This window comes from Haemorhous mexicanus, chromosome Z, assembly GCF_027477595.1.
Source record: "Haemorhous mexicanus isolate bHaeMex1 chromosome Z, bHaeMex1.pri, whole genome shotgun sequence".
NCBI lineage: Eukaryota > Metazoa > Chordata > Aves > Passeriformes > Fringillidae > Haemorhous > Haemorhous mexicanus.
Window position 1 is genome coordinate 80,535,813 of NC_082381.1, and position 16,840 is coordinate 80,552,652.

Sequence of the window (16,840 nt, forward strand, 5' to 3'; positions counted from 1 at the left end):
ACCCTGCAACAAGACATTGTATCCGACCATCACCTGAAGTATCAGCTCATAATGGCAAGAGAAGCAGGAATAACCCTCTTGAGAGCATTTCTAATGAGCCTCAGAGAGCATTTCTGAGGAGCCTCAGCTCATGGTGCATTACAGCACCTGCAATAGGGATATCTGCACCTGCTACCTCTATGTGCACTCAGCAGAAAGACACAGTCAGAGAAGCCCTTCCTCTATGTTATAATTTCACACCAACTCTCTTACTTGAGGCTCCCAAGTGAGACCAAGAGACCCTATGACTATCCCACTCACCAGTGATCGTGATCTTTGCTGACCATTTTGAGGTACCATCCAGCACACTCTGTTTCACTGTCTTCATCTGCTGAGCATGTGTCATTTTGCTCTCACAAAACACATCTCTGATCAAGTCAAAGATCTCAGGCTTGTTCCGCTCCCGGATTTTCATGCGGTCCTTCATAGCCATGATGAAATTCTGGGTCCGGTCTTCAGCTCCATGCTTTGAGCTCTTCTCTGCTGCTCCTGTATACCAGAAAACACACAATGCTCATCAGGAACAAACACACACAAAATCATGTCTCACTGAATCTGGACAGGGGGATCAAAGCTACAAGTTACCCTTCACATAATGGCTCCTGATACTGATGTTCACACTCTGTTCCCCCTGTTCCAACATACACAGAGAACTTGGACCATTTGGAGGCAGACAGAGCAGTTCCTCTGTAATCTGGGATCAGACTGCCCTTCTAACAACAGGTGAATTCAATATCCTTACAGCTGAAGAACATCCAGGACTGACGTTCCTAACAGCATGACCTCTGCTATGAACAAATAAATCCCTGCTTAGGTAAGTGCTAAGAAGAGGACATAGGATCTCCATTACAAACAGTACCTGTGAGCCTGTCTCAGTGCTGCATTTCAGCAGAAGAGAAACTCAGATGGGTCTCCACTGTCAGTATTTTCTACCCATGTGTGTCACAAAGCTCCCTGCTGAGCTTTGTGTCACTGCAAACCTATGTCTCCTGCTGCCTGGAACCACCCTGTTTGGATCAGGCACAAAGCTGCAGAAACACAACGTGCCTCTCTGGATGCCATTCTATTTTATCAGTTCACACAGAGACAACTCAAATAATCCATTTCTAGAACTGCACAGGTATATTAACTACAACAAATACACCTGTAAGATAGCAAACTCAACATTTCAAAACTTGGGCCATTATAAGCATGTAGTGCTACCACAGTGTCCAGCAGCTGGAAACACAAGACCAGGCACAGAGTCTATAACAGCACGGGAAGTCAACTCCATCTGACAAAAGAGAAGCCTCTGGTCGCTTGCGTATCTCTTAAAAAATTTCAAAGTTCAAATAATTATGAGATAAGACTACTCCCACCACCAAATACTTGCTACTCAATTCTGACAATCATTTTTACTGTCAGGATTTAGAAACTGACTACTGTGTCAGATGTGAGACATGCATCAATAAAAGCACCAATGTGAGCTAACAGGGCAGGTAACTCAGGTGTGAAATGAAAAGCAGGAACTCAGGATTGCACACAGTCTCTCTATACCCTTTCTGCAGCAATTTCAAATTATGATCTTAAATCAGATTAAGTTAAACCAGTACAAAAGTCCTATGAACACATTCAATCATAACCTCTCTGTTTAATGTAATATGCTTTTGTTTGTTTTTCTTCTCCAGGACAGTTTAATTAAAGTAAGCTTAGTCCCAGGAAAAATGTCCCCAATTCAAGTATTCATCAAATATTAAATTACCTTAAAAATATGTATTATAGCAGGTGCAAGGTGTGTGCAAAGGGAGTCATCAATCCACAAAGATACATGAAACTGTGTCTTCTTCCAGAAGTGAGCAAATATGATATCCTTGCTATAAGGAACTAGAGTTTTGTATATGAAACTGTTTCAGCAAGTAGTGACTAAACATGAAAAAAGTCCTATGAACACATACACACACAAAGGAACCCATCAGTACATAACCAAAGAGAAAAAAGGGAGTTTCAGTTTGCAATAGACTGTAACCACTGAAGTGTCAGAAGTTCATTAAGGACACTGCATACCAAAGCATGTTATTAAGGACCTGGGTGTGAAACAAGCCATAATTTTACATTACCTGAGTACTTTTTCATTTTCCTTCCTAGAGGCTTGATGTTCAGTATTTCATTTAGTACAATGAAAAGTACATGCCCCAGAGTTTCCTGTTGTTGGCTTAAGATGAAATGAAATCAAAAATACTGGAATTAATTACACAGTCCCCGCTGTTTCTACTCACCGGTGATGCACCTAACATTTATTAAAGGAATATGAAACTGAAATGATACCAGGGGCTATGCTTTGAACTTCAGATAAGAAGTGCTATTCAGCTTTAAAAGAACTAGGTCTCCTGAGGATGGAGACGGACTCTGTGCTTTATAAGCAGAACTAGAGAAAACTATTGGGAAATTGGGAAAGGCCAATTGGAAAGGCCAAACTGAACAATTTGCCTTTCTTAGCTGGAATTCTGAGATCTGTCAGGATCCAAAGAAATCAACTCTAACCTGACCTTTCTGGCTTCAAGGAAATTAAGAACCAATTAAATCTAGCCTTAATGCAAGCATTGCAGGAGCATCAAATGAGGCCTTATAATGCAAGTTTGGACAAATGGAGGAATTCTAATAAACATCCCCACAACCTCCAGAGACCTTGCACAGTGGATTTATCCCTCTGCAAGCCTAGCAGCAGTCCAGAGCACCCTGGGTTGCAGGATGTCCAAGACATGACACACAGACCCCAACAGCCCTCTAGTCACCTCCAAGACTTGGATCTGCCTTGTGACTCCAGAGGAAACTCCCCACCTACACCCACACTGCTTCCCCATTATGCCCAGATAATTTGTCCTGGCAACTTCATTATTCCTTCCCTGGAAAAGGTCTCTCTCTGCCTGCAGAGACTGTGCCTGATTTGCAGGGCAAAAGCCTGAATCAGACAGACAGAACAATGTCTGTTCTGCTGTCTCAACAACACACTCTTTCTTAATTTTGACACCTGCTTCTTGGTACAAAACCAAAAGGGCTTTAAAACCAACCACTGGGGGACTAATTAACTATGATGTATGTGTTTTAAATGCAAAACATGTCACTATACTGAGTGGCAGAGGGTGCTTTTCCTGCTCTTGGACTAGGATTGTTTCTTCAAGCTGCAAAGATGCTTTTGGTCAATGGATCAGCTTTTCAGATCTTGTGAATGGCAACAGAAAGGCACTGGAATATACAAGTAACATGTACAGCTTCTGGGCTTTCCTTTTTCTCTTCTCTATGACAGAATTATCAGTCAATTTATGACTGGAAACAGAAAGCAAATATATCTATATTGGGAATTGTATTGATAGAGCTATTAGTACACCACCAGTGCTGTTATTATATGCTTTAAGAAGAATTCAAGAAAGCAACACTATCAGGATAGAAGGCAGCTGTTCAGTAGGCGGATAATGCTTAGAAATTATATATTCTTGAAACTTAAAATAGATATTCAAGTTTCAAATAAAGGTATCCTTCTTCCTTCTGTGCAAATATTTTCCCACACAGGACTCTGGGAGCAAACAACTGTTCATCACCATGGTGTCTAACCATCATTCAACTCAGAAGCCAAGATGATTAGCACATGACTTAATTCGTCTGACTAACCCCCCACTCAGTGACTCGGTCTTGGAACTGCAGCCTCTGAACTCAGAGAACAACACACACAAGTGTCTCATCCAAAAAGCAACAATCACACCTGCCCCAGTCCTGAGTCAAAATGCATTGAATAAAAAAGCTAGCCCTGAACTGTAGAGGCCTCTTACCAGGCTCTTGCTCACATTATGTCCTTCCCTTCCACGCTCTTGGTAATTACTTTTCTGCATTTGTTCCTTAGTCTCCTACTCATCCAGCCCCAGATTCACTCTTTCTTTGATACCAGAATTGCCCAACCCATTGTAATTCAGTTAGTACTACAACAATGCTCAAAGCAAGAGATAAAAGCTCAGTTTCCAAAAGCTTTGCATGCCCTGGGGATGTTAAAGAACACCCCTCTTACTTGAGCTAGAGTGGATAGAAAGGAAAAGTACCCATTCAGAAGGGACTTCTACTACTTCCAAGAACAGCAGATGGCTAAAAAGAAAGCACTGTCCCTTGAGCATGTATTTATGAGTTTATGATAAAAAAGGTAAGTGCCCTATCATCAGAATAATAACTCTTAAGAACCTACAACACTATGAACCAGGAGGCTGCAGTACACATACTACAGCTGATTCCAGGTTACTGCACTTCAGACACCACCAATTTCTTGGAATAGCCCTGCTGAAGCAGTCTGCAAATGGGGTTTGATTCAAATTGCAACAAAGCATTGCTGAATTTTTCACCAGTGCAGTTCCACACTGCTGATAAATTTTTTGAGTGTATCAGATAAGTTTCTTAAAAACATAGAGACAAGAAAAAATACCCTCAAAAGAGAGAATCAAACTTAATTCTACAAGACTTGGAGAATTACTCTCCCCAGAAAGGTATGAAGGATGGAAAATGGATAAACAGCACATTTTAAATCTAAGGAATAAAACCCCAGGTGCCTACCCAAAATTTTAAGGCATAAACAATGGAAAAGTATTTGTGACCAGCCTGAACATTCATTTTACTCCAATGCAACATTTTCTGGAAAACTTACACAGATTGAAGTGAATATATATCCTGAGGCATCAAGGTACAATCAATAGAATTGTATTTGTTACCAGTCTGAAAATTCATTTACTCCACTGTAACATTTTCTGGAAGCCCTAAATAGACATAAGTGAAGATATGTCCTGAGAATGTTTCAGGTTTTTTGCCAACAGCAATAATAAAGCTTCTGTTAGGAAAAAATCCCTCCTGAGTTCAGTATACAAGAAAGTTCAGTCTTGAATTGATGGGATCTCTAAACTGTTGTTTGTCCCCCAGACACCCTGTTTCTCATTCTTCAAGCACAGACTATGTTCTTCAAACATATGTATAAAAAGAGATTAAACGTCTCCATTTTCCTCTGGCTTTTTGGGTTCCAGTTAGAAGAATTTTAGCATGAACACGCCAAACCAAAGAACACAGTTACCTGAAACACATTTCTAGTATTCATAACAATTGTTTTCCCATTCCAGAGGCACATTCACCCCCTTCTCCTAATCCCTCCACTATCCTCTGTCCTTTCTGTCTTTTCATTACACAATTAATGTCTCCAGCTTCCTCTACATCTCTACCCCAGCTAATGATACCTTCCACATTCACAGAGGGTAACCCGGCAGACTCCACTCACAATTTCTCTTCCTTGATTCTGGACACCTTACAAGTAACTCAGTAAGTAAAATTTCTGTTTGGTTGGGTTTTACCTTTTTACACGCTTCACACTTTTTAAGCCTGGTGTACTCTTAGTTGTTTCCTCTCTGTTTCTGTAACTCTGCATGATGAAGTATCCTGAGTTTACGTTTTGAAAGAAAATGTAAAAACATCTGCAACCCCCTGGATAAAATAACAAGTTTTTACTTAATTCTTTGTCATAAATGAAATGTAATTTCCAGTTGTTTCCTCTGTTCTATGAAAAAACACACATTATTGCCAACATCACATCCCACAGCCCATTGCATAAGATTATGTAATTACAACTAGAGATAAGAAAACCTTCCCCCATGGTTATTCTTCAGAGTCTCAGCCCCAGAGACTCCCTATTCTCAGGGAGTCTGAATCACTGAAGTTGTCTTCTACTTCTACCTTTAATGTTCTCTTAGCCCTTTTACTCTTTTGTAAACAATGAGCTTAGAAAGATCATCTTACTCCCTGTAGCTTATCTGCCTATTCCCCAGCATGGTGAAAGCATAAACAGGTTCAGACAAGGACTAAACCAATTCACAGAGCCACCGCTGCCAGCTATGAAACAGTATCTGCTGCCCAGAAAGGCTTTAAGACATAGATATCTGTAAACTGTAAGAGTAAGCCAGAGATGCCAGAGATGTAGCAGGTGCACTACATGCAGATCTCCTACACCTCTGCCCTGGGCTCCAAAACATCCCTTTAGAAACATTCCATTAGGGAACACCTACTACAGTTTTTTTTTTTTTTTTTTTTTTTTTTTTTTTTGAGACAGCATGATTCCTTCCCTCCCTGGGCAGGAGGGAAGTCCCAGACTGCCAATCTTTTGAAAGATTAACAGTCTTTTATCATCCTCTCTCAAAACATTCTCATGTATCTCCCATGACTCTTGAACTCTCTCCAGTACCCATTCCCATCTGCAGTCTTCCTTTTGAAAATGGATAGCCACAACCCTCCTTTGCAGGAACATATTTCCTCTTAGTCATTAGCTATTTCTTTAATACAGAGGTTTCCCCCTATTGTTTTCAACTTCAGGACCACTGCTCTGTACAACAGCTTTGTGCCTGTTTCCTCTCTGCTGCTGGTGCAAATCTAATCCTCCTCTGTTCTCCACAGATTTCTCTCTTACTGAGATACCACAACTCCTTGCATTACAGCATCATGGGAATGCATCTGATTCCAGCCACGATGCCTTGAGCTTTTCACCTCAAATACTGAAAATTACCAGTCAGCAGAGAGTTCTGGTGAACTCCAGAAATAAAAAGGTTACTCTCAGGAACTGACCCTGTGCATCAGACTGTGATAGAAAACTGAGCTAGGACCAAACTACATTCTCCTGCACCAAATGCTCTTTGCCTAGTCTCAGAAAGGTCTCAACAAAGCCAAGGTGCCAATGATGCAATAAATACTATAAACTCACCTCCTAGCTTTTAAAGACAAATCTAGAGGTGCTGAGCAACTGGGAGACAGAGGTGTTTGGCCAGGATCAGATGTGTCTTACAAATAAGCCATTGCAAACAGCCCTAGACCTAACTGACAACTTTAAGACTCTGCACACATCAAAAATACAAGTATAAACAATATCCATTTGGGTGTTAAGAAGAGTTGTAAGAAAAAACAAATGACCTATGATTCACTGGTATCCCTTGCTGAATCACTCAGCCTGGCTTTCCCAAACAACTGCAGCCCAATTCAGATCACAAGACCTGACTTTTTAAATTTGTAGAATTGCTGACAGGAATTTGCAATAAGTGCCCTCATACTTCACAAACTTTTCTGATTCCTTAGATTTAGTCCATCAAGTTAAAATGACTAGAAGATTGAATAAAAAAAGCCACATCTTCCTACTGAACATTTAACACACATGGAAGAAATTTCTATTCTATTTAGACTGAAATATTTTGCTCTCAAGCAGGAATATGAATTTGAGACTGATTAATTAAGAAATGGTATTTCAAGCAAATAAGAACAACTGAACCAAGGCAGATGCCTAAATGAATGCTTTTTTCTCTTTTTTTCCCCCTTTAATCAAATTCCTTTTAAACTTCTCCATTGTTTGTGTAAGGTGTCATTTATTCTGCAATGTTACAGAGTTACTTGAAGAGATGACTTAGTTTTTTACACCAACAAAATAATCCAAAATGCTAGTAGGAAGATGAAATACTGCCCATATATTCAAACAATACCTTTGTATCTGACTCACCATCTCTGTTAACTCAGCCCTAGGTCTCTAAAGAGGTTCAGCCAAGCAGGCCTACTGTTGAAGAGACAAAATACCTTCCCAGGCTGCTGTTGGTACAGATAATCCAAGCTAAGTCCAGAAATTCTATACCCTAAGTATGAGCCTAGTGCTGCTCTAAAAAGCTTAAAACAGTGGCACAGACTCCTGGCTGTAACAAGCAACATGACTGCAATACCAGGGCAGGGGGGAGACAGAACACATGTCAGAATATTCAGCCTCATACCCTATTCATCCAACCCATACTTCAATGCAGGATATGCTATCAAATACACAACCTGAGCTGACACAAACAGAGCAAACAAAACAAAAAAACAAACCAGCCATCAAAAAATGAAGAAAAACCAACAAACCGATCTGAAAGAGTAAAGAATTAAACCTTCTTTAAAAGGACATCAAGTGCAATGCCGCGAAGTTTTTCTGCATCAGTGGAGCTGTCTGTGCCCCCAAGGAGATAGGATTAGCCCAGTGGCACCTTTTCAGAAAACACACAGTCACTTCAATCACTGCAGCTTCACTGATCCCTGAGATATCAGCAGTACATTTAGGAAGGCTCTGGCAACAATTTCTGGAGTAGCTACACCCCACTGGCCACTACTCACTCTGCAGGCAGTCAGCATTGAGCAGGTCTTGGCACTTCTCGTGGCACTTGACCCCGCACTCCCCGCAGCGCATTCCCTGCCGCGCGATGCCCCACAGCAGCCCCTCACACTCGTAGCAGTAGGTAGGAGTTGTGGCTGTCCACACTTCAAAGTTGTGTGGGGTCGTACAAGAGATGGGGTAAATTAAGGCTTGCAAGGTCTTCTTATAGACATGAGATTTCTGAAAGGCAAGAGCACATGTAAACCAATATCCAGGGAGGTGACTGAGCCTGTTTTTGCTGGTTAACACAAGGGTTTTACAGGAAAAGGTATGACCAGTGTTATAAAGCTACACATTTGAGGTGGACAAACGCATCAAATTTTTACGTTCAGTGTCAGAAGACACCCCTCACCTTCCAAAAGTGTCTCCCCAGACGTTAAAAAAATTGGAAGACAACAATTAATGTTTGGGGATGGGAAATATCTTGAATAAAGTAGGTTTCACACACTGTCACTTATGGCAAATAGCACAAAAGGAAATGGTAAAATTACTGAGATCAAAAAGTGATTGACAGCACCATCAAGGCAGATGATGTCTCTTGTGGTGTGCTATGCAGGACCAGGAGTTGAACTCAATGATCCTAATGGGTACCTTTTCCAACTCAGCATATTCTGTGATTCTATGTTTCTACGTTTTTCAGGATTATATTGATACATTAAATATTACTTTTATATGTTTTGTTTCTTTGACCAAATGATACAGGAAGCTTTGCACCTGTATTTCCAGACATCTGTGAAGCTGGCTCTGAATCTCAGAGAACCAAATCCCTTTAATTTGCTTAGTCAGAATTAAGAGAAGTCAAGTAATCCTCCCACTTACCAGCTCTTCATCTTTGAGAGATGTTCTAGTAGCCATTGCTGAGGTAATTCCGGCTTTTCGGGACTGAACCAGTGACTAGGGAAGAAGGAAGTTTGTTATTCACCACTAACATTTACAAGTGCAATGGCATTACATGCCCAGAGATGTGAGCAAGGGGACTCTGTCATGCCAGACACCAAACCAGCAATCTACTGCATTTAAGTTAGTTCCTTAAATGACTGCTCACATCTCAGAGGAGTCAAATGTGTACTCTGAAAGGTCTCCAACTTGTTTCCATCTGTCCATAATCAGTCTCACCCTAGTAAATGTCTATTTGTTTCTCTAAAAGATTTCCCTTCTCCACTTTCACTTTCTCTCAGCAACAGTAACCCTTCTACTGTCTGAGGTCACTACAACAGACTCACTTTTGTGTATCTAACTTAGTTCATATCCAAAGGAAGATTATTTCACCAGCTTTACAAAACATACAGTACCCCAAAATGGGAGAGTAAAGAGGTTGCAAGTAACAAGGATAAAAGAAAGGGAGTGAGTTGGGAGCAGAGGTTTGAATGTGACAGTGTATCACATTCATCAGCCATCACTGAACACAATGAACTGCATTTTCCCCTTAGAATACTGCCTTTCACATCATGCCAGCACTGCTTTTGCAGCTGTGGACAGCACAGGGCACCGTTTTTGCAGCACCTCATAGTGGCATACAAGGGATTTCTACAGCCACTCCAGCAACATGAAGGCAGGGAAGGATACTTAAAGATAGCAGCATTTGCTTTGAAATCATCCAACTCTATTAGTTTTGTACCTCTTATGTTCTGCTTTATGCTGTTTCAAGAGAAACTGAAAAAGTTCATTCTAACAGTGATGGAGCAGGAGAGAGTATTGGATATGCATTCACTGCAATAAGGCAGGTTCAAACAAAAAGCAAAGAAGTAGAGGGGGAAATAACATAAAGTAAGGGGATTTTTTCTGGTAAAGATGGGTAGTCTTCACTTCCACTTACCATGGCCTGTGAACAGAGAGAATGAATGCATTCAAGGGAAGTAACACAAGTTAATGCCATTATTGCAACGATTTAAGATACAAGCAGTTAGCTAGACACATGCCAAGCTGCCCATGTATAAGCGGGCAGACAAAATTGTAGGCATCTTTTCACATGAATTAGAGGATATAGAAACTTTGGTCTTTCAGCTGTTACAGCATTTGTCTCAAGTATGAAATCACTACGTGTACTGAATAAAACCAACAGAAAACCATTTGTCCTGTAGAAGCCTTATCATACAAGCATATGAAACTTGTCCTCATTACTCACTTGGTGCTCATGCTTCCTCAGTGCAGAAGTCTACTGGCAATATCGCAAATAGCTTTTAAAATCCAACCACACATGCTCACTTATCTATTGCCTAAAATTCCAGCCTTCTGGTAAGCTGCCAAACCTCACACAGATGTTATAACTTGCCCTAAGGTATGTGATTTTTAGGAAAACCTTTTAAAATTCTGCAGGCTTAAAAATAATATAATATTTTGTGTAAAATAAAAAGCATAAAAACATGAAAAACACCCTTATTCTGTAAAATGAATGAAATTGTCTACAAAACCATAGCTCATTCTCACTGAGATTTTTCAAGCAGTACTCCTAACCCTTTAGTATAAGAATTAATTTAATAAAATGCTTGAGCTTCTTGAAGTGACAATGGATGTGCCCATATATCAAGAAAATAAAGCCAGTTGTGTAAATGCTGTGTAGCAGAAGAGAAACAAACAAATCTCTTACCAGATCACTGACAAGTGGAATTGGCTTTTTTTTGCGCAGATCAGGCATGCTATCGATGCCGTAGAGACCACCTGCAGGCCTGGAAATTCAGGAGGAAAAAAAAGACCCTAATTAGTTTAGGGATGGGAGGAGTGAAGAGGGGGATGCTTTACTGGTGCAAGAAAAACAGCCAGAAGACTATACTTAAGAAAGTGCAAAGTTAATGCTAAAAACGATTAAGTGTTTATCTTCTTCACATGCAACAATCCAGACATTCCTGCCTGGTGTTGGGAGCACAATAAAGAGGATCAGCCCCGGGGCAGGATGCTGCCATGTTCTTATTTTAGTCCAGAACACACTTAATACTGGCCCTTGAGGACCATATAAATATTAAGAACAAAACTGACAATGGAGGTGAAAATATATTATTTTTGTTTCTATAAAACAGACCATTTGTGGTGCTCAGCATTTCAAGCCATGCAGACCTGTACACACAAGAGACAGCCTTTCCTGGCAGAAGTGACTATGAAGCAAAAGGGTGATTACCCCAGCAACAGTCAGATCCTGATGAAATAAAACACGCTGACCTACTTCCCCTTCCCAATGAGACCAGATTGGATAATTATACCTGGATCCTACCACTTACTGGTAACACCACATGGATGTAACCCTGTACTTGAAGATGGTCTATTAATCCAGCTTAAAGGCCTCCAGTACATGCATCCATCTCTAAGGACTTTAGATAATACTTTTTCCTAAAGCTGGAAGCTGAGCACACACCCCTCTGCTGTAGCTTCCTCCCCACAATGAACACCCGGCCCAGCAGGCAAAATCCACAGCACTTCTCAGAGTCTCTCTCCTCCTCCCCATCTCCACTCTGGTCTCAGGCCTTGCTAACATTAAGAATATGGCTTCTGAGGTCTTCTTGATTACAGAGACTGCAAAGGAACCCTCTGCCTCTCCATCTTTAGCCATTTGTCTCCACACCCTGCCACTCTGGCTTACACATTTTGGTATTTATGTGATAAACTGGCTGGCAATTTCAGCCTGGTTATTTTGTTGATATGGTACAACATGCTCTGCAGGAAAATTACAGGAAAAAGGAGTGTGGGACAAACTGTTCATACAGCCATAAAAACTACCTTTCCAAACAATCTAGGAAATCAAACTGCCACTACAAATTCACACATGCCGTGAAAATTGTGAGGTTGATAAATGACAAGAGGAAACCTGCAGCCATTAAAGAGCAGGGCCTACTCAAGCCCCCTTAAATACAGCCAGAGGTAAAAAAAACCCAAACAACAAAACATTCACCAGGACCAAACCCATGCTACAGCTTGAGAATGGACAAGGATGTCACAACACAGCCTTGCATGAGGCTGTGACAAAGAGGAAAGCAGTCCATTATTACAGAAACATGTGACAGAATTGTAATAGTATAATTGACTTTTTTGATGGGGTGTAGGAGGGTGACGTGTCCAAGCCATGGCTGAGCTGACAGCTGCTGCTGGCTGAACAAGCCTGGTGGGAAGGTGAGCAGTCACGTGTAATTGCAAGAGCCGTGCCAGCTCTGCAGTTTTCCAATAGTGCAGTTTTCCAACACTGGAAATCCTCACAGCGAGGCCATGCTGTGTTTTATTACTAGAGGCTATCATAATTTCCATTAGAGAATTCCAGAAAAACTTTTTGACCAAGTCATACTGCAAAAATCCCTTCTGATTTATTACAGAAAAATCTCACCCACATAAAGAAGTAGGAAACATGTTTATATTGCCACATTTGTCGGCTGCCCTTATGCTACAAAACCTTTCCGATACTGGTGATACTGTTTTGAGGTAAAATAGGTGTCATGGCAGACTACTCAGATGATGCAAAGAATCCCAGGATTACCTGAACCACAACTCAGCTTATTGATAAGCTTTGCATCAAGGATTTGTGTAAATCCCTTGAATTATGAAAGCATATATAAAATTGAAAGGGAGAGTGTATAACCTGAAAAGATTCAACAAAATGATCACAAGTAAAACTCCAGAGTTAATGCTCCTACTAACAGCTTTTTCCTATGTGATTTCAAATTTTTTTTCTAATTTAATTGAAAGGAAACTGTGATACTCTGACATTTCCCAAGAAAGAAGAAGAACATTAAAACTGCATGCTTTATAAATTCAAGATGAGCCTATATAAATTACTGCGCTTGAGAAACATGTCTAGTTACAACTTGGTTTGTTGCAAAATACTTTTGATAGATTGAGGTTTATGACAGAAACAGTGGTAAGCCAGTATGACAAATGTATTTGAAAGGTGCTTGTGTTTGTCACTGAAGAGTGTACTAGTACGTACACAGTTATAAACCCAGACGACCTGCTTTTAGCTTGTTAATATTAATTTTAAAAATTCAACAATAATTCCTAATTTTCAAAAGTGTTTTGCTTTCAGCTACCTCAGTCCCTTTATTCAAGCACAACTGCTACCTTACTTAATAACAGAAGAATTGACAGTGCCTCAAATGTGCACAGTGCAGTTTTATATGTAATAGGGTAACTCTCCTCTGCAGTGGATGTAATATTTATAGCATTATAGGGAGCTGCATTGGGGAGGGCATAGCATTTCTGTATAAGATAATTTGCACTAATAAATGATATAGATATGAGATACTACAGTCAGAGACTGATCCATAATCCCAATTGTACATTTTCTTTCAAAAGTGATATCTCCAAAGCCAGTGATTACAGACAGGGAGCTCCTGTTGCATTATACTATAAATGAAAATTGCTTGATGCATGTATTCATCTTTTAATACAAGTTGTATCACACAGAGGCTTCCATTAAATCTTGAAAATCTAAGCAAGCTAAGGTGGTTTACAATAACAGAGGATGACTACTTCCTTCAAAGGACACCACAACTGTAATCTTCCCATTGAAAGAACAACTCCAAACATAAATAATTTAATATACTTTGAGGCTAATAAGCCAAAATGTGGCCAAGGGTTGAATTAAAGGTTTACCGCCCACAACCACCTTCTCTGGGAATCCTGTGCATGGGATGAGTGAGTATGACAAACTTTTGTCAAAACTACATTAGCCAGACTTTTTAGCTGTATTTTGCATAGAAAAGAAAAAAATTACAGACTAGAGCAAACAATGCCTCAAACTGACAACACAAGTTTCAATAATTCAGGACTTGTAGGTGTATCCACCTTTCAGGCTAGGAAATAATTTGATGTGCATGAGCCAATAAACTGAGTACACTGTCTCCTTGCTAAAGCAGGAGAAGGTGCTGTTTATAGTAACAATAAATCACTGCCTCCTGCTCCTGCAAATTGCCAATTCTTCAGCAGCCCACTCACTAAGTCCCAGGTTCCTTGGGAAAAGCAGAGGGTTGCTAGGCAGCTCCAGGCATCCGCAGGTGACAATTTGTGGGAATACCAACACCACAGAACAATGACTCCAAAAGGAAAAAGCCACATAATGAAGCCTCAGTTAATAATTTAACTTTATGTTTTATTAGGGAAGCTTCCTTCAGTAGTCTGAGAATTAACTTAAGCAAGCCAATGTCTGGCTGAGATTTCAGAGTGAATTTTGATGCTGCTGACTGATAGCTCCTAATGGGTGCCCCACCACCAAACCAAATCACACTGACCATGTACCAGGCACACAATCTGTAAAATGCGTCACTGTCTTTTTCCTGCCAGAGGATCCCAGGGAAGCTGCCATGCAGGCACCTTTTACCACAGAGTATCATGCTGCAATTACAAACAGAATTTTTCTGCTTCATTTGCTGCAAGCAGTGTGTTGTGGAGAGAACGCACAACCTGCTCACTCTCATCTGTGCAAAACAGGCACGATGAGCAATGCTTTAAAAATACAAACTGCAATAATTTCTAGAGATAGTGCAGTTTAAACTATTACAAGGAATCGCTGCAAATACAGAAGACCCTCAAATCTATCATCTTCTTTTAAGAGCAGAAGATACTGCACTCCTTCAGAGCTAGTCTTTCCCCTCTGCTGCTACCAATGACTGATCCAGGAGAAAGGATTTCATGGGGACCACTCTGAGGTGCTCAGCAGCAATTATTTAATACTGCTGCCATAAGCACTTGCCACCAACACATTATAGATTATACATGCAGCTATAGCCTTGCTCTTAACCACAGGTCTCTGCAGAAGAGCTGCATATCCCACCTCCACTGCTTAAGAAGAGACTGAAATTCAGCAGCAGCCTGGCCTTCAGTGAGGTTTGGGCACTTGATTATTTTATTAAAACCTCATAAATGCTATTTTTACTTAGACTGAACTGCAGATTTCTAAAGTACACTCTGATTATAAATACAGGTATAAAAGGTCTCAAAATACCACTTACCCTCCTTTGAGCCAGGGTGGTTTTGATGGATCAGCCTCATCTTGGCCCTGAAGGGGGAGAAAGGAAAAAAAAAACATCATGAAATTAGTTTCCAGAAACACCAGAAAAAGTATTTGTCTTGTATTCTGCAGAAAGGGTAACAGACCACACTGCATGCAGGCAAATGCATACAGAAACTCATTCAAGCACCTCCAACGACCAAGATGCCAGGGTAAGTCATACAGACACAGAGAGACTATGCAATTTCATTGAACAGCCAGGACTAGAACCTGAAGAGTCTGTTCAGTGCAACTCCACATTCAAAAGGCAGTCTTGAAGACCAACTTTTTTCTTTTTTTCCAATTCCAACAAGTTATTGGAGAGCTCCTGTTACTACAGGTCACCACTTAACATGAATGTGGTCACAATGAAGATGTTATAAATTAAAAGCCCGTGTATGAAATGCACAAATGACAGATTAACATGAACCTCTGTATGAACAATGTGAGCTTTGCTCGTGCCCAAATGCAAAGACTCTTTAGTCTCCTAAGCAGAGAGGTCCCATTACAGCTTCACTCATTTATTTGAAAGTATTTCACTTCTAACAGACATAAAACAAGGGCCACCACCTGCAGGTCAACTGGGATCCCACAGTGTGATGGAAAACACCACAGACTGCAAATTTGGGGATTCGTCTTTATGAATTCAAACCATGGTTTTATGTTCATATAAGGACTACATTCATAGAGTGTTTTTCTGAGGATCCTGAGTGGACTAGAAGTGATAAGTATTTGAACACTTGCAATGTACCTGGAAGAAACAATAGGTTCTGGATAAGGGGAAAAAAGCTATCCGTAACTCTAAATCTCTTTGGTTTAGCTCACAAGTCATATGTTCTCCTGCACTCCATGAAAGAAATGCTGCTTTCACACAGGACTAAGCAGGTCACGATGCTAGTTGCTAAAACTACAACCTCAAATAATCACATCTGCCTAGAGAAAAAGGAGGCTGCAACTTGCACACAGTGAAAAAGAAAGTATTTCCAGCCACAGAACTCACAACCTGAGAGTCAACAAAGTAAAAGAGCTTGAGTCAGGAAATAAGATCCAACTTTATGCAAGATAAAGGAACATAGCCCCAGAAGAAAGCTCTTTCTTCTTTTCCTTTTTTTTTCTAACCTATGCTCTGTGTGAGCTGTGCAATCCTACACTGTTCACACGTGACAGACAAAGACTCCCAAGAAGAGCTGAAATAACCAAGGAAAGGAGTTCTCTTTGAGGTAACAACTTGAACAGAAGCAAATATCCAAACTTTGTATTCTCGAGTCTTACAAGGTACGGAATTGGCAGATTCCAAGACGACATATTAGTAATGTTTATTATTTTGTATTTAAACAGATTGAACAGTACGATGTTATCCATAATGGAATGGGCATGATCAGGCAGGCCTGCAGAGCAGGAAGGGACCCAGACCCACAGCCCAGTACCATGCACGTTTCCCCACAGCTACAGCAGCACACCAGGCTCCACCAAGCTTTGCTACCAAAACCCCTCAGCCTGAAATCTGCACTTTCTCCAGAGGGATCTGAACCAACTGCTGGTCAAGAGAGATTTCATATAGTAAATGCAACCAGATCCTTCTGAGCACACAGAGGAGGAGATCTCTACCTTTGCAACCGAACACCTGG

At 40.6% G+C, this 16,840-nt stretch overlaps 1 protein-coding gene across 3 annotated transcripts in view; it reads right to left on the minus strand.

The window, feature by feature from the left end:
* Positions 1-16,840, minus strand: part of UNC13B (unc-13 homolog B) — a 208,002-nt gene that overhangs the window by 71,793 nt on the left and 119,369 nt on the right. For all 3 annotated transcript variants that reach the window (XM_059837153.1, XM_059837152.1, XM_059837151.1), the window contains 5 exons: positions 15,175-15,221; positions 10,836-10,914; positions 9,068-9,142; positions 8,209-8,428; positions 301-528 (listed from right to left, as the gene is read on the minus strand). In XM_059837153.1, the coding sequence (XP_059693136.1) occupies positions 301-528; positions 8,209-8,428; positions 9,068-9,142; positions 10,836-10,914; positions 15,175-15,221 (649 nt within the window). The remainder of the gene's footprint in view (positions 1-300; positions 529-8,208; positions 8,429-9,067; positions 9,143-10,835; positions 10,915-15,174; positions 15,222-16,840) is intronic.